This window comes from Actinia tenebrosa, unplaced genomic scaffold (genome assembly GCF_029948245.1).
Source record: "Actinia tenebrosa isolate PJP-AT-01 unplaced genomic scaffold, QUT_ActTen_1.0 PGA_scaffold13__45_contigs__length_12533684, whole genome shotgun sequence".
Taxonomy (NCBI): Eukaryota; Metazoa; Cnidaria; class Anthozoa; order Actiniaria; family Actiniidae; genus Actinia; species Actinia tenebrosa.
Window position 1 is genome coordinate 8468326 of NW_028292573.1, and position 27558 is coordinate 8495883.

Here is a 27558-nt window from a genome sequence, read left to right on the forward strand (position 1 = left end):
TAGATACTGACTTAGGAATAAAATACACATTGCCGTAGGGTTAATCAATAATATATTTTTTTCCAAAAAATGGCGTCATGCGAAAGGGCATAACTTTAGTCTACACAACTACCTCAGAGAAGATTCACGCAACTCTCCCAAATACTCCGCATGGTGAAATGTCTTACATTTTCCCATTGCTTATGATGGAAACGGCATATGATTGGATTAGGTCCAAACCTCTGACAGCTAAATGACACGCACGGAGACTATTATGGGCCGGCAAACCGAATGTAGTGACTGTTTCGGCCTGAGGGCCGAAACAAACATATATTACTTCAATTTTGACAAATATAAGCCACTTACGGCAGTGACGAAATTTTGCTGATTAAGTATAGACCGACGTATGACGTCACAAGGGCTGTTCGCAAACAACATTACAACGCATTCAAGGCTCAAATCAAATTGAGGTTTCCGGTCTGCTGAGTATTAGAACATCTTGACCGATCTAAGAAAATCTATACTTCCTATTGACCAAGTTTCTCTTTAGTAACTTGGAATCGAATCTTCGACGTATATGTATGAGAAATTCATTCAGATACTTTGAGTTTTTGGACTCATTTTGGGCGTCGATGGCGTGACCAATAAGTTTGCAAGAGTAAACTTTGATCACAATAATTTTCAACTTGACGCCATACAAACTGTGAAACACAAACTTCTCGAAATTTATTTGACTGCCATTGTTATGAAGACTCAATTCATGGATTCCTTCGCTGCACATTTATCTATATTATGCATTATTATGCTTGGATCTCTCGCTGTTTGCGGTAAGTACCGAATACTTGCTCCCAAATCGTCTTTTGTTTTCAAATGAGCAATCTACGTGGTCTAATAAAGCGAGTTCCAGCATCGTTCACCTCAAATTTCGATCTCTTGATTCCTAAATTAATCGTTGTTTTAACTTAGATGTATTTAAAGTCCTACAAAAGAAAAAAATTCTGAGTTTAAAAAGTACATTTTGAGGTACGCGAGTGAGCGAACTCGATTTTATACTATCACGAACAGCTTTTCTTTGAATTCTTTTACTTAATCTTACCGCAAATCATCAATAATATAAATTTACTTATCATAAATATTTATAAACCTTTTAACTATTTTATCTGTTTTCCTTCTTACTAATTTATGAAATATTGAGGCTTTAAAAAGCTCACGGAATTCTTGAATAAAATTACTCATTAGTAGTCAATACTTTGAGGTAGAGACTTTGAGGTTAACTAACTGACGTCCCACTGATGACAATTAACTTCTTCTAAAAACATCAATTATAAATTAATATGAATCAGATTATTTATGTATTCATTATTGTTATTTGGTTCTCAAATGATGGTTTCGATTATATATATGATATATATAATATATGTACAAAGAAACAACAATATAAACACGTTGATGGCTTCTATCTTCATGGTTGTGAACACAGGATAAATATTCAATATTCAATCTCAATAGATTCTTCAATAGAAATTCCAGCGTTGGAATTTCAGTTAATCCTGTTTTAAAATATTTAGCTTTATCTTTTAACAAGCTTAGCCTTGCTTTACAAATCTGAATCGAAAGCTGAAATAAAAACATATTGTTTTTCAATACTGTTTCGTATTAAACCACGTGTATCTGTGCAGCTTTTTTTGAAATATTTTTAGATTTTTTATTCCACAAAAAAACTTCAATAAAAAAGGAACTAAAATTCAAAAAGAAAACATGCATATTTATACTAGAAACACTTTGCACTTTGACTAAAAGAGTATATGGTATTCTTTTGGATTAATTAAACTTGAAGTGTGAGCAATTTTTACCTCGGAGATATATGAAGCAAAAACTTAAATTAATCATATACAAGTTCATAGAACGGAAAACGCGCGTAATGAAAAACCCTCATTGTTTCTTGTCCCTTCCTCATGTCTTCCTCCTCTCTGTCCTTACGTCTATCGTCTATCGGTCGCTATGCGTTCTTTCATTTGTCTGTTATATAACTTGTTCGTTTGTTCATTTATCATCGAAAACAAATTTTCTGTCGTTCCTTTTTTTCGGCATTCTTTCATTCATTTACTTTCTCCTTTCTTTCTTTATTGTTGTTCGTGATTTCTTGTTCTACTTCTTGTTCTCGTTGTCGTTTTACATAACTCTGAACAAGCGTACTTCTTTTCTCCTTTATCTCTTTGATTCTATTACGGTTTTTTTCTGTGATGCTGCATTATGTTTTTTCTTTTCTTTTAGTCTTAACTTAATATAGATGAGCTGCTCCAACAACCTTCAAATTATAAATTTATTAACCGAACCTTTCGGGCTTAGCGCTTATCACTTATCACGGTACAATTTTTGGAGCAACGTATGTGACTTCCTGCACATCAAAGCTACATCAAGGTGGAAAGATATCCTAGATTTTTCTGAGTAATTCAGTAACAGGAAACCTTAGTTCAGCTTTTATCAAATGATCAACTTCCTTTTTTTTTCATGATATTTTTATAGCAACACGCCTGTCTAGTTATTTCGCATGACTTCCGGTAACGACTGTAGCTTTTCTATTCCATGGAAAGAAATATTTTTGCAATTTTTCCCTTGCTACTTTTTCTGAGTTTTCTGTCTCCGCACACATTTCCTTCGTACTCATTGTTATTACACGTAATAAATAAATGAATAAATAAATAAATGAATAAATAAATAAATAGATAGATAAATAAATAAATAAATAGATAAATAAACTAATAAATAAATAAATAAATAAATAAATTGATTGATTGATTGATTTGTTTGTTTGTTTTCGACCCTACCCATTCATTCATATTAGAATCACCAATTCTTTAATTCTTTCATTTATTAATAAATTCAAAAATTTGGAGAACAGGGGTGCTGACCATTTGAAAATCCATTCGCTAATGGTAAGAAAAGAGCGGGAAACTTTGACTTTCGAAAAATGGTACACGCGTCTACCGGAAGTACCCAAAAGAGCGGGGAAAGTGCATTGCCTACATCGAACCGAATTCAGCCAGAATTTCCGGTTTTTCCGGGTTAATGGCAAGCACCCCTGGTTTTTATTAGCGCGTTGCGTCTACCACAGGTATTCCAGAGTCATGCCCTTTTTTCTGTCTAAATTTTCTAACAAGCCTAAACGTATTTTGGAACAAATGTAGCAGCAGGTAGGGGGACTCGCGATCGATGCCAAAGATATACGGGTTTAACCCGCGGATTTACGAAGACGGGTACAGCAGATTTACGGGTATTTTACCAAGACCTAAAGTTATTTTGGTATCGCAAACGGAGGTTAAAATATCTTATAAATATACGATGCACGAATGTAAGAAGTTCGTTAACGACTTTTGCATAATTTGTCTAAGACCTAAAGTTATCGTACCTAAGCCAGAACCCTTTTGGTGTTGTGGTAAAAAAATGCAAATAGAAGATGACACGTCAGCACAGTGTTACGAGTGTGGTAAGAATATTCGTAATGCTGTACCAAATGCTACCAAAGAGCAATATTACGCCAATGGAGGTCGTAAGAAAACGCCATATAAGAGATTAAAATACTTCAGGGACTGGATGAGTCATATCCAAGGTTTACATCCGGTATATTTAAACAACGAAGTAAAGAAGAAAATCATAGACCATTTAGAAGAGCCAACCCCGCAAAGTCTACGGAAAACGCTGAAAAAATTAAAACTAGGGAAATATTACAAAGCTATTCCCTATCTTTTGTCTGAAATTACCGGTAGGCGTATTCCTCATGTCCCAGATATGCAAAGGGCCGAGTGGATGTTTTGTCGGCTGGATAAGGATATTCCTTATTACCCCGACGTAATTTACGAAATATTTTACAAAATAGACCCCAACCACCCTCTGTTAGAATGGATTCCGAGAAGATGAAATGTGCAGTCGAAATCCCCCTACGTTCTTTTCAAAGCAGATGTCTACTGAGCGAGTTTTCTTTGGAGCTCCTTTTTTGCCTCCTGGTAGATCTTTTTGCGAGATTCCTCGGAAAGATCTTTCACGATGGTTTTTTTATTACCCGACTTTAATTCGCCGTATTTCTTTTCCTCCGCGAGGATCAAAGAGAACTCCACGTCGTCTATGCGGCGGTCCCGCAGAGCCTGAGACACCAAGTCGGCGATGGTGTTAGCCTTTGCTCTTGCTAGGGCTATATGAGTGTCGTGCTTGGATATCTTACCGGACAATTGCTTCATAATGCCTGTCGTAACAGCGGAAACAATGCCGCAGACGGCTCCAACGCTGGCCAAAGGAATGCCAACGACTATTCCAGGTCCGGTGAGTGAGGTAGCAACGCCGGTGCCTGTTAACGCCACGGACATGGATCCTGAAGTTATCGCAATCTTATGTAGCGTACTCCGGGCTCTAACGTACTTTTTTCTAACCTCTTCGTAGTGTTTCGCTTGCCCTTCCAAGTAAGCCAAGATTAAGTTCGCTTTATTCAGACGAAAGTTTTCAGCGTTTAATTCGTTAGGTCCCTCCCTAGGTAAATCAGGATAAAGTGGAGGTGCTGATGGTATAACATCCATTATATATACTAATGTACGACGCTTTTGGGAATGATATTGAGGAGCAGCCACATCACGACAACAGGGATTATGCCAACTGGAGAGCATTTAGGAAGATGTTTCCGCATGCAGACCCTAGTAAGTTCGAAAGAAGACCCGATGGGATTTACTATGAAGGCTCCAGAATGTACAGCAATGCGGACTTGGAGCCAAAGAACCCAAAACCCGAGCATAAAGAAAGGCAGCCTAATTTTCCAGAGAATTTATTACCGGCAACGGAGGATTACCCATTTTACGATAACAAAGGCGGCGCAAATGACTTTGCTAAGATGGTTACCTCCTTAGAAATCCCCGTGGGTTCTACGACTTTCAAAATAAAAGTCAGAGACATCTTTAGAGAAACTGCCATGAAACATACCTCGGGGAAAGAATCCAGAGAATGGTTATCAGGTCCCAACATGCGGTATTGGCCGCAGCAGTTAAACTTTGCTGTCTGGGCTGCTACTAAAGGATGCGGTATAGCCGCGGACATGTTCCATATTCCTTTCCTGCGATTTCATGTTGCTTTTACTATTCGTAGGATATTGTTTGAGTTAGGAGCGCCGCTTCCTAGTGACACTATCTTTAAGCCGAAGGATAACAAATATGACAAAGTCGCATGGGAGCGATTAAGGAATGAGTTTAAGCTTACCAACCCTGATTTTCGCAACAAAGAGGGTGCCGCCCATGGTTTAGGAGAGACTTACACCTATGCTTCGTATGTTGGCGCCAGCATAGAAACTCCGGGTATGGGGTATCCTAGCAGATGGGAATTCTCCGACTTAGGGGGTAAAGCGTCAAAAGGTGACTTGATTTACTTCATAGAAAGCAAAGAGAAATACCCGTGGGCGCCTTTCTTTGCCGCAAAGGGCATTGGACTGAAAAACCTAGCAAGGATTAACCGCAGCATTGAAGCCTTTGTTTACTGCATTCTAGGAGCACAGGTTAGCACTCGCAGCCCCATCGTAGATGCCAGTGGTGCGTCGCAGGAAACGCAACAAGTATTCCTTGTCCTCTTCGAAAGCGCTGTTATCGAGAATGAGATTTCTAAGTCAGTTCAAAGATATCAACTTGCGGTGCAGCAATCAAAGGTTAGACTGGATTATGCCTTGAGTCCTGGTTGTTGGTTAATGCCAAGTAATTTGGTCATCAACGCCGATTCCGTCGTGGGTTACAACAACAAACTTCAACGAGCTACTAAGGATATGAAGTTTGGGGTGAATGACGTGAACTCTGACACTCTTAGGAACATTCCCCATTTCGTGGAGAAGCCAAAGAAGGAGCACGTAGAAAAACCATCAAAGAAGGCGCATGTAGAAAAGCCACCAAAGAAACCAGTAAAGAAGGTTATGCCGCCTGAGGAATATGACCATAACTTACTAAAAGCCGGCTTAGCCGCCGCAGGCGTTGGTCTGAGCTATTATATATGGCGATGAACAACCCCTACGTAGCTGGAGTAGATTGTGTTTATACGACTTACACAGGCGAGAAAAAATACACCCAGGCATCTTGGGTTGATGTCACGGGCATGTCCGTGGATTTGAACTACTCAGGAAAGAAGTTAATCCTTTGTAGTATTTGCATTGGCACGAGCAGCCATGCCAACGTGGGCTTTAGGTTCCTGGATGAGAATGGCATACTGCAGCCTATGCGTACGAAAACGAACAACAGGGAGCCTGCGCATTTCTCCGTAGAGCCCAACCCAGCCAGCGCCGAAAATCATTCCGTTTGGACTTTCCACATGGTTGCTGATTGCCACGGGAAGGTAAAGCTGCAGATACGCGTAGACGATTCTGGGAGCGTTTGCGTGAATGGCATAGAAAATCAAAGAGACACGGCTTATAACCACAAGACCATTAGCACTTTTACGGTGCTTAGCCTTTAAATATATGAACCCACATGTAAAGGAAGATTGGTTCCTTTATTACTTAGAGGAAAAGGAGTACGTAAATGATGAATGGTTTGACACTGATCTTTGGGTGAAGGTTGGAGGCGTGGGATTACTTGTGTGTACTATTAGCCTTAATACGGGGTATTCGTGCAATGCTGGGTTTAGGATCGTCGATGAAGATAACCACCCATTACTACCCTACAGAAAAAAAGATAATAATAGGAACCCAGTTCATTTTTCCTCGGAGCCCCCTCCGGTAAGCGGAGAAGATCAAAGGCCGGCGACTTTTCATATGATAGCCAATTGCCAATATGCAAAGCTGCAAATTCGTCCCAGCGATGGAGGTAAGACCATAGCAACTCGTGGTCGCATAGGAATAAATACTGTGGGACCTTCTCCACCGGATGCTATTTGGAATCATAAGCCCATTAGCACCATGAGTGTGCTGCCGCTAGTTCCGCATTATCAAGGCGGCGCGAATACTATCTTTACTTATCCCCAGTCGAGAACGCCTCGGACACCCGACGACGATAAGCCCGACATAACATACAAGGATAAGATCATCCCCGAATCTTCTTCAGGAGTACCACTCCAATAGCTACGACTAATATCCAAATGTTATTCCCCACAAACTTTAGCAGTTCTCCGCCGGCCCTAAGTGCCAAGGAAACAACCGAACCCAGCAGCCCAGGAAGACCGGCTGCCATCTTTTTTCCCAAGTCCGTCAGCCCACTGCCTAATTTCTTTACGCCCGCGCCCGTAGCCTTAAGCGTGGATAGGATAACTCCTACTACGCTCGAAATAGCAACCGCAAATGCCAGCGGAATACCATACTTCACCAGAGCTCTTTTTACCTTTTCCTTGGTGGTAAGCCCCAGCTCTTTTTCCAGGTTGTCCTTTTGCGCCTGTAATTCCGCGACTCTTTCCTGAAGGATTTCTACTTCCCTTTGAGCTGCCTCCCTTTCTTCCTCGGTACGAGTTTGGTCCTCGATTACTTCTTGCTGCCGCTCTATTTGTCCCTCCAGGTCTTCAATAGCCTGATCTCTTTGCCGGATTTGTTCCTCCTTAGTATTGATTTCAGCCATTAACCGTCGCCGTTCCTCTAAAGAGCCAGCTATGGTGGTACGTAAGTTCTTAGCTTCTTCCTTGCTTATGTCCAGGTCTTGCAGGGCGAGCTCGAAGGCTTTTTGGGCTTGGTTCCTATCGCGCAGGGCTTTGTCTGTTTGTTCTCTCATTTCTATCATTCTTTGGTTTTTGTCGTCAAGTTCTCTTTTTTGAGCATCGAGGAGTAGTCGGTTTTGTCTCATGTAATCTGCCTCCCTTTCCTCCATTGTCTCCTTTAGTTCTTCAACTTCCCTTATCGCTTCGATGCCTTTTTGTTGCCGCTGCATTAGGGTCTTGAACTTTTCAAAGGCTTCGCTGGTGTTTTCATCGTTTTCTCTTAGTCTTTCCACCAAATTAGGTTTCCCTAATGCGTCTTTGATTTCTTTTGGGAGATTACTGGTGAGCCTGTCGGAGTCTCTCCTTTGGTAGAGATTATACCACTTATCCCTTCCTTGGTACTGGATTTGAATTTGCCCCTTATCTCCGGTTTGGAAATTAAGGCGGGCCAAGTCCACATTTGGAAATTTCTCCCTTACGTCGTCTAAAAGCCCCCTTAGCATTTCGGTTCTTAGGTCCGTGGAATCCAAGTTTTGCAATTCTAAATATTCTGGAATAGATCTCCCTGGGTTCCTCGATTGCCACTTGTCCTTTAAGGAACGCCAGGCCTCGCGGGCCCTACTTCCGAACCTATTTCGAAGCCTATCCCAAATATACTCGCGGGACACGTCGTCATTTGGGATTAACGTATCGTATTCTTCATCGTTAATGTCGACTTGACCTTCTTCGGTAAGGGGGTCAAAATCCGTTCCTTCTACTTCCATTATATATGATAAGCTCAAAGTTAAATCCCAACGTATTACCTAAGCAGGTTGGCGGGCTGAAAGCGGAACGCACCTTTCACCGGGTCACCTTTACCCCCAGTAGCGCAAAGCCAGGGGAAACCCTGTACGTAGGCGTGCCCCGCCTAACGGATAACCTAGTCTTAGTTCCTGGCACCTTGGCTTTGAGGTTTGACCTAGCGGTACAGTCAAGCCCCACAGATGAAAGGATTATCGTTAACAACGTGGGTCGCAACATTGTTTCTAAGATGCGCGTAAAGTTCGCCGGGGAATCCTTGCTGGACTTAAATAGGTACGATCTGTATACCACGTACAAAGACTTATGGTTGACAGCCTTTGACCGCACGCAAAGGATAGAACAAGGAATTGGTAGTGTCATTTTACGTAAGGTCCGCACACCTACGAAAACGCAACCTACTGACGGCAGCGGAGAAACCGCAGTGGCAGACGCAAAGCGAATAAAGACAGCCTATGGTAGTAAGTATGTCATACCACTGGACTTTGAAGTGATTACGAATCACGGTGTGTATTACCCAAGACAGTTATCCGAGCTACAGTTTGAAGTAACTTTAGCAGATGCTAATAACATTATTGGTGGGCTAAGCACTGCACTTACCACAACAACCCCATACTCTATTACTAATCTAGAATTACAGTACGAAACGGTGTACAGCGAAGAGCTGGCCCGTAGCGCTGGCATGGAATACAGCTCCGGGAAGGCATTCTTATACGACCACGTAGTAATGTATAAGACGTTCAGCTTCCTGGATAAGACGGATGAGGTTATTAACCAAAGTATTAACCTCCCCCGAAGAAGTCTCACGGGGTTGATGTTGGTGTTTGCCAAACCCTACGAGGCTGGTAAGCGCGACTCCGAAGCCTTTCACAACCCCAACATTACTAACGTAGGGGTCAACATAAACGGCGTTCCAAACAAGGTCTACTCGCAGGGAATAAAGCCCGCAGACGTGTACAGGGAGGCAATGCGCAAGTTTGGCGACCAAATTAGCCCCGAGGAATTCTTTAAGGATAAATATGCGCTGTGGATTGATATGCGCACCATTAACGACGAAGACCTGCATGGTCAGGGTTTACGTCTAGTAAATACGCAGGATGGCATAACATTGGAGATCAAGCGCACCAAGAATGCCTCCGCGGGCGACGGCGACAAGATAAACTGCTACGTCTTCGTCGTGTCTGACGCGCAACTGAGCGTAGAAATGAATCAGCTAAAGAGCGTTGCCTACTAGGCTCGCGTTCCTTGAGCCAAGCGAAAGGATAAAAAATATCCCTTACGTATAATATGCTTCGCGTATTTCAAAACAACGAAACCAAACTGCAATGCATAGTGCAAGGCGACAAACTGTACTTTAAAGCAAAGGAGGTGGCTTTGGCGTTGGACTATGAGCGCCCTAGAGATGCAATTAGAGCACATGTATCTGAGAAATACCAGAAAAAATGGGCTGATCTACAAGGGGCTGCGAATCACCGCTCCTTTACTACGCAACCAAATGCCGTGTTTATATCCGAACCTGGTTTGTACGAACTGATATTTAGCTCCAAACTACCCAAAGCTGTGGAGTTTCGTGATTGGGTCTTAGAGGAAGTCCTACCCGCGCTAAGGAAAGCGGGTAAGTATGCGATGGACAAGCGCTTCGACGGTCCAAACAAGTTAGTATTTAAGATCGAAAATGAAGCCGACCTACACGCGAAGGTAGTCGACTACATACGTAGGTTTTACCCCGATTTCATCATAGCGCCGGGTCTTGGCGAGCTTCAAGATTCAGACAGCAAGCGAATAACCTGCTGGCGAAAAGGCTACCAAGCCGGTCAACCCGACCTCTTAATCCTAAATGCGCATAAGAAATACCGCGGGTTGTGTATTGAGTTGAAAACCCCAAAAGGAAACGGCGTCTTATCCGCGAAGCAATCTAAGAAAATCTCACAGCTTGACGTAAATGGTTACCTAACGATGGTTAGCAACGATTACGACATTATCTGCCGTGCCCTGATGGATTACGCGGATGGCATTCGTATTCCCTGTAAGGGCTGTGTAAAGCGGTTTAAGTCCTACGCCACTTTGAAAACGCACCTAAAGATATTCCATAGGTATAATGAAGCTCAGCTTGACTCACTGGCGTGATCTTGTCCACGGTAAAGCATACGAAATAAAAAATTACGTCGTCTTCGAAGACATCGACCGTTTACGGTTAGTCCTCAAAGACTTAGAAGGCAAGGAATATTCCCTTTGGGCGCCGGATTGCGTGCGGTACGTAATTCAGGGCGAGGAATTCACCCACTTACGCAGCTATGGTAAGGTAAATGGCCGATGGAAGTTTGACATTGAAAGAAGAGTCACTCCATCTCCTCTTTGTAGTTAAGCGCGTCTGCTAAAGTCCGCTGCGCTTTAGGATCCGCGGAGCACCAATGCCCCACAAAGGATTCTTCGGGGAATACCCTGTCGCAATGAAGGCAGGTGTATTTTTTACGCGGTTTGGGTATCGGTGGCGTGATGCAGTCGGCAGGTAGTTCACAAGTAATACAGTCCATATATTGAAAGGGTGATTAGGAATCCTCCAAAGAATGCGGCTGCGTAGGCTAGCATATACCTTTAAAGGGGGTCCTTATTTTTATTTATTATTATTAATGAATAAAAATAAGGATGGGATTTGAGACTCTTTGCGCAAACCCTACCTTACTATTAAAGGCCCCAAGAAATGCTATTTCAAAAGTGTCTCAGAATGTTAACAATAAGGTTAAATCTTTGTTAAGTATGTGTGGAAACTATTTCAAAGAGTGTCTCAGAATGTTGACGTTTAGGTTAAATCTTTGTTAAGACACCCCGGAAACTATTTCAAAAGTGTCTCAGAATGTTAACAATAAGGTTAAATCTTTGTTAAGACACCCCGGAAACTATTTCAAAGAGTGTCTCAGAATGTTGACATTGTTAAGACAGTTGAAGATATGTTCCTCTTCTCTAACACAACCACAACGATCGCACTCCTGCCTCCAATACTCCCTTTTAGTCCACGGAACGCCTTCGGCGCGTTCAAGAGGGGAAAGTACGGACTATCTTCTTATGGTAATCTATGCGATTCCTTAAGTAATCCTCTTTATGCGGGCAGCGACACATCAAATCCGCACATTGGTAGCAATCCACGCCTTCCAAGTCGTAAGCGCGGGAGAGAAACCTATAATCATGCGTTCTCCGGTGCGTCTGTAAACGTTGACGACTACTAAGTATCTTATTACAGAAACTACACTGTCTGGTTCGATTACAGACGCCCCTTTTCAGATGCTGCTGCATTTCGAAGGGGTTGTGGAATTCCTTATTACAGTCCTTACAAAGCCCACAAATGCGTTTATCCTGATGTTGTTGCATCTTTTGAACGGTGCTGAATTCCTTACCGCAATCCTTACAAACCTTACTAATTGGCTTCTTCGTGCAAACTCCATGCCGAACATGGTATTGCAGTCTTTGTTTGGTGCTGAACACCTTCTTACACAACAAGCAGTCCATATATACTTAACAATATCTTAGCCTCCATTTAACATCCTTAACAAAGATTTAACCTTATTGTCAACATTCTAAGACACTTTTTAAATAGTTTCCAGGCATCCTTAACAAAGATTTAACCTTATTGTCAACATTCTAAGACACTTTTTAAATAGTTTCCAGGCATCCTTAACAAAGATTTAACCTAAACGTCAACATTCTACAGGGGATATCGCATGAAGTCCTTAACGGACTCCTTAGCCCACGTTGCCATCGTTATCAGCGCGCCAAACCTCTCCGCGCGCTTCAAACCGCACATTTCATCGTACAATTCCTGCACGCGCTCTTTTAACCGGTCTATCTCCTCCCTTTGCATTTCTATGGTGTCTCTTTTATCTTTTGCGTCGGTGGCAATCCTTCTTACTGCGTCCACTGGGTCCATCGTATATATAATGGATCCGAACCATATTCCCTGCAATGCTCTGATAGTAGGACCCACCGGCTGCGGAAAGACCCAATTCGTAGTGGAGCAGCTATTAGGACCCTTTAGATACCGCTTCGACTACATCGTGCTATTATGCCCCACCTACGTGAACAACCGCACCTGGACGGGCATAGGAGTGAAAGATGACGACTTCTTTGTAGATATCTTAGACCCTAACGAGTTATCCAGCCATTTGAAGTTCTGGCATAAGCAATTCCCTAAAGATACGCAGACGCTCCTCATATTGGATGACATTGCCTGTGGGGACGACGTAAAAAGACGCACTTCCGAGCTCGTTAAACTCGCCTTCAGCGGTAGGCATGACAATATCAGCGTTTGGTTGCTCTCGCAGCAGCTTACCAGCGTCTCTAAGCCATTCAGGGAAAACATAGGCTCTCTCGTAGTATTTTATACGCCCAGTAAGTCTGACCTGGAAACCATCTTAAGCGACTACGGCGGTGAGATATCCAAGGAACAGTTACACGAATACATGCGGCATTTAAAAACGCACCAACATTCCAAAATGATCTTCTCTTTGAGGTTTCCGTATTCCATTAACATATATGGACATTGAGCAGCTCTTAGATGAAGTCCCCGCGCAGTTAGACGAAAGTAACCTTAAGGAACAACTTAACATCCTTGTGTCTTCGGGGAAGTGTAAAGAAATGATAGGCAAGGAACTTACCCATGAGCAAGTTAATAAGTTGTCAGAAGAGGAAGTTAAGAAGTTCCATAAGAGGTACGAGGCCGCCCTTGCAAGTAAGACCACGGACGCCGTAGCAGACTCAGCCATTAAGCTGGCCACCAAGCTTCTCGGACTTGCGCTGCCCATAGACGACGTAGAGCAACTGCGGAAGGACATAAGCGAGGACTATGTCATCGCCCAAGAACTTAAGATAACCTGCGGGTGGTTGTCTTTGAAGTGCGGTAAGTTAATGGCAGTCGCCTCTGCGGCACTTCACGTAGCTCAGCATGTCGACTTGAAGGAGGTACTGGTGTCTTGGAAGGACTTCAGGAAGGACAGAGAAGTCGAAAAGGTCTTCCAGGCAGCACTTTCTGAGGTACCTGATCACTTAGTCAAGTCGTCCTCAGGAATTACCCAGGTCGCCTCAAGTACTTAGTCAAGTCGTCCTTAAGTACTTACTTAAGTCATTCTCAAGTACTTATCAAGTCCTTCTCAAGTACTTCTCAAGTACTTGCTCAGGTTACCTTAAGTTACTTATCAAGTCCTTCAAGTCCTTAGATATAAATGGAACCAGAGTCGAAGGTAGAGCAGCCCCAAGAGGAGCAGAAGATTACCAAGGCTAAATCTCCAGGCAGAGTTGCCGCGGGGAAGAAGCTCGCGGAGATGAATAGGAAGAACAAAGCAAAGAAAGAGGAAAAGGTGGAGGAAAAAGAAGAGGAATCCTTTATTAATCCTGGGTACGTCATTGGCGCGTTAGGAGTTGCTATAGCAGCAGGCAGCCTTTACTTACAATGGCGGGCTACGAAGCCAAAAGTAGAACCACCAACATATCACGCACCTGTGGAACCGGCTGTTAGAAAAAGTAAGATCCCTGAAATGGAGTAGATTCATCACCACGTGCCGTGGCGACCTAGATTTTCCTTCTCGCTTTGTAATATAATGTCAACCGCGTTATTGAAAACTGTTGAAGAAGCAGCTATCATTACTTCCATCGTTGCGGGTATTGGTTGGGTAGGTAAGAAAGTGCTCAAAGAAGACTTTACTGAAGACCCAAGCAAGAGCTTCGCTAATTTTGCTAAAATGACCGCTGCCGTAGGCGGGGCTATCATGGCAAAGAATTACCTACAGAAGGAAAAGTACCTGCCTAACATATAATGGCCAGCGTGGTCGCAGGTGGAGTCATTGCAGCTTTAGCATTCACTGGAGCTAATTATGGTGGTCAGTATTTGGATAGATTAGTCAGAGGCGACAAAAGCGGAGATTTAGCCGCCGAAAGGAAGAGGCACGACTTAGCGCTGGAGAAATATCAGCGAGACGTGGCAGCTTGGAATGAAAAAAGACAAGCTTACAGGGATTGGTTGGATAAGAACTACCAAGACAAGATGCAGGCGGATAAGAACTTCGAAAACACAGACTACGCCTTTAAGCTCTATGCGCAGGCGCACCCCGACTTTAGAATGAGAAAGCCTCAGTTCAAGAATTACTACCAGCCTTCTAAGAAACAAAAAGACAATGAGTTGGTCTTCGTAGGAGTCGCAGGGCTGGCGGGAGGCGTGGCTTTGGCGTATTTAGTCTAAGCTTGGCGCTTTGGCGCCTAGAATATAATGATCGTCTTTTTGGAAAGCGATAAAAATAACTTTACCACTTATTTAAATCCCCCCATTAAAGCCCATAAGGTTCGGCTCATAAGTTGCTCTTTGTACAATTCTTGGTATAACCTGATTAGGGGCATAGTCACTGAGCATACAGGAGGATCTAACTATCAAGCCGTATTGCTGCCCGATGGACATTATACACCAATCACACTGGCCAAGGAATTAGCAAAACACGGTTATACTCTCACCACAGGATTGCCGCACGAAATGACCCTCAAACATAATATGTCAAATTATTCAATGACTTTTGGAAAGTCTGACCCATTGGGATCTTTATTATGTGCCTCAGGCAAGACGATTACCAACACAGCCATACCTGTGAAATGGAAAGTCGCATCCTCTTACGAAGTCTATTGCGATTTAGTCCATAGTTACAACAATGGAGAAAAGTCTTCTCTTATGTCCAAGTTTCTGCCCAAAGGTAATCCATTTGACCTGGTAGAATACGCGCCCATTTCTTTAAGCTATGACTTGTCTAATTTGGTAGAAAGCATAAACATCACCATTAAAGTGGACGGAAAGACGGTGGATTTCAACGGACGTAAGATCAATCTTGTTTTGGAATTCATATAATGGGCCGCCTGGAGGACAAACTCAAAAGGATTTACTATGGGCCTGAAGGCTATTGGAAAGGAGCGTCGGCCATCAAGAAACTCGCGACCGCGGCCAGGGTATCAGATGAAACGGCTAAGAACTGGCTAAGAAAACAAACCATCTGGCAGGTTTATCTTCCCGTGCCGAAGTACATTCCCAGGCCCAGCTTTACCGTAAATGCCCCCAATGAAGTTCATCAGGCGGATTTGCTTTTCTTACCGCACGACAAGGTGAGAAAAAAGACCTATAGATACGCTTTGACCGTAGTGGATATCGCAAGCAGATACAAGGACGCCGAACCCATAACCAGCAAGGATTCTGGGGAAGTCGCAGAAGCCCTAGGTAGGATTTATAAGCGCGTCTTGAAATGGCCTAAGCTGCTGCAAGTGGATGCGGGGACAGAGTTCATGGGCGTGGTTACCAAAACCCTGAAAGACCACAGCACTAAAATTAGGAGAGCCGAGGCAGAGTACCACAGGGGTCAGAGCATCGTCGAAAGATTCAATAAGACCCTGGCCGAGCGTCTCTTTGGGTACCAGTATTGGAAAGAGCTGGAAGATCCCTCCAAACGCAACAGGGAATGGACTCAAAGACTCCCCCAGGTCATCGTGGCTTTGAACAACGAGGCGGCCAGGGCTACGGGAATAAAACCCAAGGATGCCATAAAAAAGAAACACGTGGAACACAAGTCCTACGTCAGAAGTTCGAGGGCGGTCGGACTGAAGGAAAAAAAGCTCCCCCGCGACATAGTGGTCAGATACCTCTATCAGCCGGGGGAACTCGAAGGTGGCAGTAAGAGAGCCACGGATCCTAACTGGTCTTTGGAAACGTATGAGATTTCAAAGTCCGTCACCAAGGAAGGGCAACCCGTGTTGTATTACCTAAATGGCCCAAGTCGTGGATTTGTCAAGGAAGAGCTGCTCATAGTCCCCAAAGACTCAGAGTAGCGCAGCACCACGCGCCCGATTACACTCTAGGCATGTCAGTCTTACGTTGCCTCTGCAATGCCCGCGTTTATTATTTATGCGATCCACGGAGAACTGCTGATCGTCATTTGGGTCAAACCTCCATAGTAGAGGTATGTTGCATTTGGCACACCGTGCCCCTTTCTCATAGACGTCGTCCACGCATAGGTCGAACTTTATCCCCGCATAGCGGGGATCTTTGCTCTTTTCTTCGTCGTGCCGCTTGTAGCGAAGGAGTTTCTTAGCAATGTTCTCTTTGGCTACGTCTTCTGGGGTGCGGTCGTAACGCATTTGTGGCCCCCAGGCTCTTTTTAACTGTTTTGCGTACTCCACACGGCTTACGGCAGTGTAGATAAGGTTGCTCCAACACAGCCGCTGGTCTATGACCCATAAGGTTTCTTTTATGGTAAGTCCCTGCGCGCTATGGACTGTCATACAATAACCTAAGCGCCAATCGGGGTGTGAGGTAATTCTTTCTACTTTTTCTATGGGCACCCAGGCTTTATCGTGAGTTACGGCATTCTGCAGTTGGATGTCGGTGCCTGGCACCCATACGTCTCTTTTTTGCATTCGGGTGTCGTGGGGTTTATAGCAGACGGGCACGGGATATGTAGGGAATCGCTCGCGGTGTATATTCAGCAGGTCTTTCTGTATGCGTGATTGTGCTGCGCGCTTGCTGCTCAACACCAAATCCTTTGGATGCCACGCGTGAAGGAATTCCTCGTATTTCTTTGCTCGTACACGTTTGCGAAGTATCTTGTTTTGTTCGGCATCGCTGCGGCCACGAAGTTCCGCCTTTAGGTTTCTTACTTGATCCTTACTGCGGTAGTCGGTGTTAATTTCTTCTGCATAGTCGACCATTTCTTTCAACCATTCGTGGGGCATCTCTCCGCAAATAGGCGGTGGCTGGCAGGGGTCGCCGGCGAATATCACTTGACATTTCCCGCGTAGGAACTCTACGAACTCCTGCAGGATTTCTAATGGCACGGTGCATATCTCATCCCATAGTATTACCGGCGGTATGTCGTGGATTGCTTCCGGCACCCACTTTTGACCATTCCAGCGGAAGAAGCTGTGGTACGTCTGCGCATCGTAACCCATCTCCGTTAATTCTCGCTCCAGACGATGCGTTGGTGTTAACACCTTTATCTTTGGAAATAGTTTCAAGACACGCGTAGTTTTACCACTGCCACCGGTTCCGTAGAGGTAAGAGAAGCGTTTGTAAGATATTGGATTGGCAACCGACGGTAAAGGCTCCACAGTGGGCGTTATTGAACCATGTGTGTGTTCCCCGTGGTATTCTACGCGTTCTCTCCAGGCCTTTATTTCTTCGTCTTTGACGCGCCATTGACCGCTCTCTGCAAGTTCGTCCTCTGTATAGAATTCCTGCATCTTTTCTAACACTTCTGGCTTTACATACTGTGACCAAGTGGATGTTGAACGGCAAAGACGATGAAACTCATTGCAGGTCTTTTCCAAGATAGGTCGCAGGAAAATAAGTGAAACTAAAACTAAAACTTGGACTAAACAAAAACACAACTAAACAGCACAAAATCTGGAGCAGAACTGATTTATTTTTCAAATTACGAATACTGTTGCGTGATCACTTACATCATCATTCCAAATATGGCTAGTACAAACGTAACGCAACAAACTCGACTAAATCTTCAACCAGTATGTTTTCAACCAGTTTTCAACTTGGTTACACATACAAAGAATCCGTGGCCACGCGTGGGATATCCTCTTTGTCAAACCGCAACAGCATTGACAATAGATTAATGTGCGCATATGCTAACATGCTGGCCCGAAGATGGTAATATTGCGGGCGATGATCTTGGTAATAACACAGCGCATTCCATTGCCGTTCCCCTTGGCCTTCTATGAAATAATTCCACTTCTCTACGGACACCATGGTTCCTTGCTCATGCGCGCGTTTTATTAAGAAGCTCAACTCACCGTCGTCTGTTATCAAACGCCGTTGCATGTGTTTTTCTCCTTCCTTAGCGCCCTGTGTGAACTTTCCTATGACAACCCGCGCTGTGGGGTTGTGCTCTGGGAGCCATTGTGTGAAGGCGCTATGGCAAAGTATGGCTTCATGCGCTGTGTATGTGAGGAGTTTACGCTCTTCGAGAAACTTCAGCAGGGGCACAGGGATCCATTCTTTCTCCTGTAGATGTTTCCCGTACCACGCGTAAATTATTGGATGTAAGTCTTCTGCTAACTCCCATGTGGTTAGTCTGACGAATCCTGTTGCTGGTGCGTCGTATTTACAGTCTAACGCGACACGAAAGAATTGTGCGTCGGGATGCCCGTATCTATCGTAATACTCCTTACAATCCCCAAGGCCTTTAAAACTGGCAGGGTAGCAATGTTTCATATCCAGGGATACGTATTGATCTTCGTCGTACTCCATGTTCCACAGACCTCCATGGCCGTGTTCTACACAGGCTTTGGCTATGTCTCCGAATTCTTTTGGGGTGGGTTTCCAGCCGTTTCTTTTCTTTGCGGCCAGGAAGTCCAAACTGCGGGAGCTAAGGACCTCATCTGAAAAGTCCTCACCAAGGGTTTCGCAGGCGCTTTGGATGCGCTGGTGTTCGCTCTCGGGCCGGTAAAGAGTGCCGTCTTGCGTCATGAATTGATTTCCTTCCGAATCCATTAGCCATATGGAATTCTCGTGGATCAAATCTATGAGTGGTGACCCCTTGTAGACCTTTGTCTCCTTCTTTCTTGGAAACCTAAGTTCTCTCCATGCGTGCGCGTTGTGTTGATAGATAACAATAGGCGCTCCCCGGCCTCCATACTTTTTCGTCCCTTCGTAAATGAAACCGTCGGTGATGTCCTTCACGTGTATGCGGCGTTCTAAGGCAGTTTCTAACTTTTTGATGTTTTCGATGGAGCCTCCAGTTTTACGTGTAGAATGCTCCCATTCCCTGATGGCTTCTCTTCTTTTTGGCGTAAGCTTACCGCCCCTAGAGGAATCTTCGAAAAACTCCCTAACCAGCTTCCCGACACAGTTACCAGGATGTCGCATTGGTCGCAACTTCTTAACATCCGGCTTCTTAATCTCGTATGCACCGTAAATGACCACGGTAACCGGGTAAGCGACCTCGTAGAAGAGCATGTCTATTCCCTCAAGTGCTCCCGGTCGTGTGTGCTTATTCAAAACGAACAGGTTCTGCTTACCAGACGCTCTGATAGGATTACGACCCTTTTCTATTATCCACTCACCGTCTAAGTACTTTACGAATGTCAACTCCAAACGGTAGTCACCGGCCGGCATTCTGTTGATTATCTTTTCAGCCATTTTGTGATTCATAGTTTTGTCTGTCTTTCCCTCCATAAATGTAGCGAAGACAAAGTCAGCGTCTGAGTTATCCATCACCTGATTTCCGAGCCTGCGCACAGTTTTGTTTTGAATGTCGTTGATGGTGGCCATGTATATCTAAGGAATATTTTAACCTCCGTTTGCGGTTCGACAACTAGCAGCAGTAAGGACACACCGCGGGAAATCCCGTAAATCTGCTGTACCCGCGTGCTTAATTCCGCGGGTTAAACCCGTATATCTTTGGCATCGATCGCGAGTCCCCCTACCTGCTGCTAATGTTCTCTTTCCAAGAAAAAAAAAACTCTCCAACATCCGCTATCCATTCTCATAAAACTCACGAATCAGACAACATCCTTTAAAAGTCTTTTATTTTGATAATGATTTACTGCAGTAAATCTTCCTTAAGTAAGATTTGTGTGTTGTTAATTGTGAAGTGCGTCTTGTTCACAGCGCTAGACTGTACACAAATAACCTTAGAAGAGAAGGTTGCCTGTTCGATTACCCGTCCGAATCAAACGACATGCGTTGGAATGGGCTGTTGCTGGGATCCGTCGAACTCAAGCATGAAATGTTATACTAAAAAGTAAGTAAAGAAAACTTCGTAAACTTTTACATGAAGTTGCTTGTTAAATTATTTTCGATTATTTTTCTTGTCTGTCTGTCTGTCTGTCTGTCTGTGGGTCTGTCTGTCGTCTCTCAGTCAGTCAGTCAGTCAGTCTGTCTGTCTGTCTGTCTGTCTGTCTGTCTTTTAAAATCTTTTCTAATATTTTTCAACTTTTTAGGATTATATATTTATATTTTATTAATCAATAACGACTTCCATGTAAAGAAGTTTTATACTTATGGAACTATCGTTTTTAAATAAAGGTGTGTCTGTCTGTCTGTCTGTCTGTCTGTCTGTCAGTCTCTCAGTCAGTCTGTCTGTCTGTCAAGTGAATTGACCCTTTGCAGTCCGTCGGAATGCAGCTCAATTTGGAGGACATGACAATAGGTTTCCGATTCTCACGAGATTCAAAGTCTTTTGCTCCTTTGACGTTCGCAACTGGAGTATTCCTTAAAATAGCAGCTATTATGGATGCATGCAAATGAGATGCAAATGAGACAAGCACTGTATCGACCAGAGAGCCTCATGCACTTGTATGATTCTTAAAACGAGTGAATATCGGATCATTGTGGACTCAACTGTAATAAAAGCTAATTCCGACTGTTCTCTCAACAGAGGTGGCCAATGTATCTTGTACCCGGGTAACTCGTGTAAGGTCACCATCAACACAACGTTGTTGCCCCATAGAGAAACCCCTCGATTTCTTGACAACAAGCTGGGTATTCTTGGAACGGAGTCATTCCTTAAACTCGTAATAGGTGTTATTGATTCTGATGACTATGTGACGGATCTGAATTGTCGTAAAATCTTATCTACGATGCTGTGTCATTATACTCTACCTCCGTGTAAACCCGATGGGACTATCAGGCCATTCTGTCAGGAAGACTGTATTGCGATATTTAAACGCTGTCAGGAATCGCTTAATCAGGTAAGAGGGAGATATACCATCCATCCATCCTATCCATCCATCCATCCATCCCATCCCATCCCATTCCATTCCATCCCATTCCATCCCATCCCATTCCATTCCATCCCATTCCATCCCATCCCATCCCATTCCCATCCATCCATTCATCCATTTATCCCATCCCATTCCGTTCCGTCCCATCCCGTCCCGTCCCGTCCCATCCTATCCATCCCATCCCATCCCATCCCACCCATCCCACCCCATCCCATCCCATCCCATCTCATCTTATCCCATCTCATCCCATCCATTTATCCCGTCCCGTCCCGTCCCGTCCCGTCCCGTCCATTCATCCATCCATTCCATTTATGCATGTAATGATTTTTCTCTTTTCCAGGTGATAGGAGCCGTCAAGCACATCGCTAAATCAAAGCAGATTGACTTTATCCACACAGGGTTCCCAAACTGTTCACGATATAAGCCAAGTACCAGTTATGACATGTCGTCCAATGACAGTTGCGTTAAGACAGGATTTTTTAGTAAGTGACTGTCTGTCCGTCTGTCTGTCTTCCTGGCTTACTTTTGTTTGCTTTCTAACAAACTGATTCTTTTCTCTATTAAAGATTTCACGACGAGAGAGAGCAAACGAGGTGAAGATGATGGTACAAACTTGGCAGCCATCATTCTCCCCGTTATTCTTATTGTTCTTCTCGTAGTCTTCGTCGTCGCCATTTTCCTATGGCGCCGAAAGAAGCAGAGGAAAAATGCCATGAAAAACGGCAGGCTGATCCTCGGCGAAGGAGCTTTAACCATGCGACAAAAGCTGAGAGCTGATTCACTGAAGAGCTTAGATTCGAGGATGTTACGATTATACGATCCTAGTAAATTAAAGCACTATCCGTTGGACCATGTGGAGTACCTCAAGGATCTAGGCGAGGGCCACTTTGGCAAAGTATTTCAAGGTATTTAAATTCTCAATCATTATATATATATATATAACGATTTTATTACGACCACAGGTGAACCAATTCCGTAACAGCTCTGGCAATAATTTTAAAATTCCGAAACAACTCCCCTGGACTGGTTGATCAGTTCGACAATTAATTCTCAAAAACAATTGAGTGGGGGGGGGGGGGAATCGTCTTCCCTTGCCCCCCTCCCCCCCTTTCGCTTCGCCATTACGCCAATACCTGGGGGGGATTTTCCCACCTATCCCTAGGCGATAAATCCAAATGTCTCTTACTTTTTCACAAGGTCGTGCAGTTGGCATAATAGAAAGACAACCAAAAAAAGAGCTCTTGGTTGCCGTCAAAGCTCTCAAAGAAGGCTCCTCAAAAGAACTCAAAGAAGAATTTTACCAAGAAGTAGCTCTCATGTCCATCTTTCAGCATCCTAACATAGTGTCTCTAATTGCGGTCTCTACGGAGGAAGAGCCATACGGGATGATATTTGAGTACATGACTGAAGGGGATTTGAACCATTATCTGCGAATGGCGAAACCGGCTGAAGTGTCGGTAGAGCAAGGGCCTGATGATGCTAAAGGTAACCGTCTGTGTGTGGGGTGGGGGGGGGGGGGTGAGGGAAGGAGGGGGAGGAGGCTTGATAAACGATTTCCTACCTCAATAAGACCCTTGTATTACGGGGCGATTTGCTGGTAGAGACTTTTATTGGAAGGCCAAAAGCAGCTTCTACAACGTACTGAACTCCACTACTAACTAACTGAATTATCTCAATGCATCCTTTTATATGGATTTGTGCAATAATCAAATTAAATGACAGGTTGCCATAATTATCCGATATTAACTAATAAATTTCAGGAGGCGTTGCCTCTTAATTAAAATAGGAAAACTAAGAATATCTAAATGATCTATGAATGAATCAAAAATCAGTTTGCACACGAATAAACTACGACCAACAAGGAAGCGTTTGATCATAGAAAGGTCAATTGTTACAACGGTTTAAACGGTATTAGGCCACGGATTAAATACCGATTGACTTAATAAACTTCAGGGGGCAAAGAGTCATATACGTCATATGACAAATCCAGGCCAAGCCAGGAAGGTTACATAAGACTAAGGTAGTTCAAAGTCAAGACTTGGTTGTAGGTGCCACTCGTGAAAAGCACATGACTTACGTATTGGAACTTGCTATTTTGATCAACGCTGGCTTGTGCATCGTCTTTAAGACATGCGTGTTCCCAGGTTAATACTATTAATTGATCGATAATAAAAATATTTTAAAGAGAAATTATATTTGTATGATTGTTGTCCCGTAACACTTGCAGTTAAACAGATTATTAGCGGATTTCTTTGTAGATGAACATTTGAATCTCATTTTGATTATCTGCTTGAAAATGGTCAAACGCGACATCATCATCATCATCATCACCACCGCCATCATCCTCCTCCTCCTCCTCCTCATCATCATCATCATCAGCACGCCTCACGCCAGAAGGCGTAGAAACCAAGGAATAATATATGATATATAAATCCTAAATGTGTTTTTCTTTCGTTTTTTTGCAGTGTTTTTATCGCAACAAGATCTAGTGCACATAGTAGAGCAAATAGCAGCAGGAATGGAGCACGTTGCTAAACTTAAATTCGTCCATCGTGACTTGGCTGCGAGGAACTGCCTTGTGGGAAAAGATCTACTCATAAAAATTGCGGACTTCGGTATGTCAAGGGATTTGTACCAGTCTGATTATTACAAGGTAATTTACAACAACTACAAATTCTGAACTTTTGGGGCATAGGTCTTGGTATTAAAGTACAGATAATGGTATGGGTATCTGTTTGGGTATGGATATATATGGGTACGGGTCTGGGTATCGGTATAGGTATCTGTATGGATATGGGTATGGGTATGGGTATCTGTTTGGGTATGGATACATATGGGTACGGGTATCGGTATAGGTATCTGTATAGATATGGGTATGGACATGGGTATGGGTATCTGTGTGGGTATGGATACATATGGGCATGGGCATGGGCATGGGTATCTGTGGCTATTTATTTGGCTCTGGGTGTTGGTATTGTTATACATCTACTAAGAAATACACAAAATAATATTTTAGCTGCCTATCTTGGCTACCCATTAGGTTATTATAGGTAGCTTTACCTAATTTTTTATTAATCTTTATATTTATTACTTGTAAATATTATCAAATAGAGGTACTAAATAATAAAGTATGTATGTATGTGTGTGTGTGTGTGTATGTCTGTCTGTCTGCCTGTCTGTCTGTCTGCCTGTCTGCCTGTCTGTCTGTCTGCCTGTCTGTCTGTCTGTCTGTCTGTATTAGCATTGTTTTATTTACTCTTCTGTTGTTTTCAGATGAGTCGAGAGACCCTTCTTCCCATTCGCTGGTTGGCACCAGAAGCATTTTTGTACGGCAAGTTTACTGTGATGTCTGATGTGTACTCGTATGGCGTGGTGGTGTGGGAGACCTACACCTTTGGCCTGCAGCCATACTATGGGTATACTAACAAGGAAGTTACAGAATTTATCAAGAAGGTGAGTCATATTTGTTTTTTGATCATGCATTTATCACATCACATCACATCACATCACATCACATCACATCACATCACATCACATCACATCACATCACATTACATCACATCACATCGCATCGCATCGCATCGCATCGCATCACATCACATCACATCACATCACATCACATCACATCGCATCGCATCGCAACACATCACATCACATCCATCCATCCATCCATCCATCCATCCATCCATCCGTCCATCCCTCCCTCCCTCCGTCCATCCCTCCCTCCCTCCCTCCCTCCATCCATCCATCCATTTATCCATCCCTCCGTCCATCCATCCATCCATCCCCCCATCCATCCCTCCGTCCATCCATCCATCCATCCATCCATCCATCCATCCATCCATCCATCCATCCATCCATCCATCCATCCATCCATCCCTCCATCTCTCCATCCATCCATTCATCCATCATCCACCCATCCATCTATCTGCCCATCCATCCCTCCCTCCCTCCCTCCACCCACCCACCCACCCCCCCATCCATCTATCTATTCCAAACTTTCCATCCCAGCCATCTATCCATTTCTTCTCATCCACCAGTCATCTTGTTCTCTTTTTCATCATTTCCCAAATTTCATCCATTTATTCTCCCCATTTCTAAGATCTTCAAATCTTCTTCATCCAGGGCATTCATCTTGGCAAGCCAGATTACTGTCCTGACTACATCTACAACATCATGAAGGACTGCTGGGCTAAAGATCCTCGCGATCGGCCAGACTTCGAGGATATTCAAAAACGTCTTCGGGATCCGTTCGGGAATTACGACATGCCAAAATCCAACCCAGACTCCCTGAATGAGCAAAGCGATGAAGGTAGCCATGGTGACGAGAAAGATCGAGTTGATGCGGGCAGTCCCGGTAGGTCGTCTTGGTGTTCTTCATTATGAACCTTTGGGCTGATATAAGCTTGGGCATAGATCCCAACTCACAGATAGACTTTTGCAGAGTCTTTGTCTCTATATTATTTCACGTGCATTGACTAAAACACAGGCAGCCCAACCATGATCACAAGCGCTGGACGAAGGACTTTTCAAACTTGTTTCCCAAAAATTTTAGCAACCCTAAAAGAAAAAAATGTAAAAATTCAGCGCGCGCTACAGAAATACACGCTATTTTTGGCGCGAAAAGTTGACTTCTCGCGACTTCGACCCTTTTTCACCCACTTCCTTCGCTCGGTTACTCCGTGAGTTTCAGAAAGTTCTGCTTGGAGCAATTCAAGTCTAACTCACAGATTCAATCCTAAAACAACCTTTGGTCTGAAGTTGCTTCGTGGTTTGATATAAAAAAATAGAGGTTTTGACCGCGTGACGACGGCCATGTTAGATATTAGGAACAATACAATCGTTTTACATGAGAAAGAATTAGATTTCTGAGAGCAAAGGGATTTTATTGTTCTGCCATCTAACCACAGGCAGTCCAAGCTGTATTATTGGCGTGTGCACGTGATGGTGCAAAACCTCTAATGGAAGTTTTTATAGCAACATGGATAAGAGGGAAGGCAAGATAAGTGACTTAGAGCGCTTGTCGTACATCACTAGGAACCATTAATTTAATTCAGTTCACATCGACTTAAATAAAACGCAATCTTTAATTGTCAGATTTTGGAAACTACGACGTCCCAAGAAGCCCCTTATCCAGTAGGGACGATATCGACAAAGAAGACAAGGATGTCCCTAAAGGAGACAGTGAATTTGGTGCCTACGATGTCCCTAAGGACAATGAATTTGGTGCCTACGATGTCCCTAAGGACAATGAATTTGGTGCATATGATGTTCCTAAAGACAACGAATTTGGTGCCTACGATGTCCCTAAAGACGAATTTGGTGCCTACGATGTCCCTAAAGATGAATTTGGGGCTTACGATGTTCCGAGATCTCCACCAAATGGTGGTGGATATCTCCGTGATCGACATGAAGAAGACGAAAGTGATAATGAAGGACCTAACACATGGGATCCTACAGATAAAAAAAGATCTACGATATCTCTGCCCGTTGAAAATTCTATAGAAGTCTAGAACTTTATTCTTAACGACTGTGACGTCATCTTCTGTTCCTGCATTCCTGTCGGTCTGCTAGGAGAAACGCGCGTGCGTGAAAAAGTGGCGGGAAAATAGTAAACGCGTGGTTCATCAAAAACTTCGAAGATTCATACATTCGTAGAATAGGTTCACTACTAAGATTGTAATATTGACTTCTCAAAATTTCAGTTATTTTAGGGGGTATATCTTGGGGGGAGGGGGTGGATAGAAAAGGGAGGGGAGGGAGGGGAGGGAGGAATGATTTGTTGAGGACAGTGAAAAATGACCCCAAGAGTTTTGCAACCTTGTTACCATGAGAAATTATAACAGAATTTTTTATTAATACTAAACATTCTTGTACAATAACAGGACTCTTATTCCATTCTTCCATAAGGAAACATTTTAGGGTATTTTTAGATAAAAGTGACCATATATTATACTTGGTTATGTGGAAGGTTTGTAAAACGATGGGTATATACCGGGAACTTTTCATTCAAGTCACTTCTCAAAAGAAGGGACACGAGAAACAGGCATCTTACAGCACATCACAAAGAACCTTGGGTACACGAAAATATTTGTGGAATGTACGTTTTTCGTACGTCTAGTAGCCAATCAAACAGTAACAGGATTTGTATTCAACTCTCGATGATTGGTTAATTATTTTTTAATCGTATGCAGTTATTAAAGTTCTGGCTATGGGCCTTACTCAAGCGGCAGCCACGTTTATTCTCATGCGAATATAAACCTTTGTTCAACCCGCATAAATCTATTCTCAAGCACTTGAATGCGAGGCGAAGCGCATGGTAGAATCTATTGTTGCAGTCGACATGGCTGCTGCTTGAACAAGGCCCAATTACTTCAAAATCTCTAAATT

The 27558-nt window shown here is 43.5% G+C and overlaps 1 protein-coding gene across 1 annotated transcript; it reads left to right on the top strand.

Moving 5' to 3' along the window:
• Window positions 1-319: 319 nt before the first annotated feature.
• Window positions 320-26891, top strand: LOC116292282 (muscle, skeletal receptor tyrosine-protein kinase). Its single transcript, XM_089028939.1, has 10 exons — window positions 320-806; window positions 20054-20186; window positions 20823-21135; window positions 21509-21650; window positions 21735-22073; window positions 22366-22653; window positions 23634-23821; window positions 24442-24621; window positions 25294-25525; window positions 26266-26891. Exons 1-10 carry the CDS (start codon window positions 725-727, stop codon window positions 26679-26681), a joined length of 2313 nt encoding a protein of 770 aa, XP_088885065.1. The 5' UTR covers window positions 320-724; the 3' UTR covers window positions 26682-26891.
• The last annotated feature ends 667 nt before the right edge of the window (window positions 26892-27558 follow it).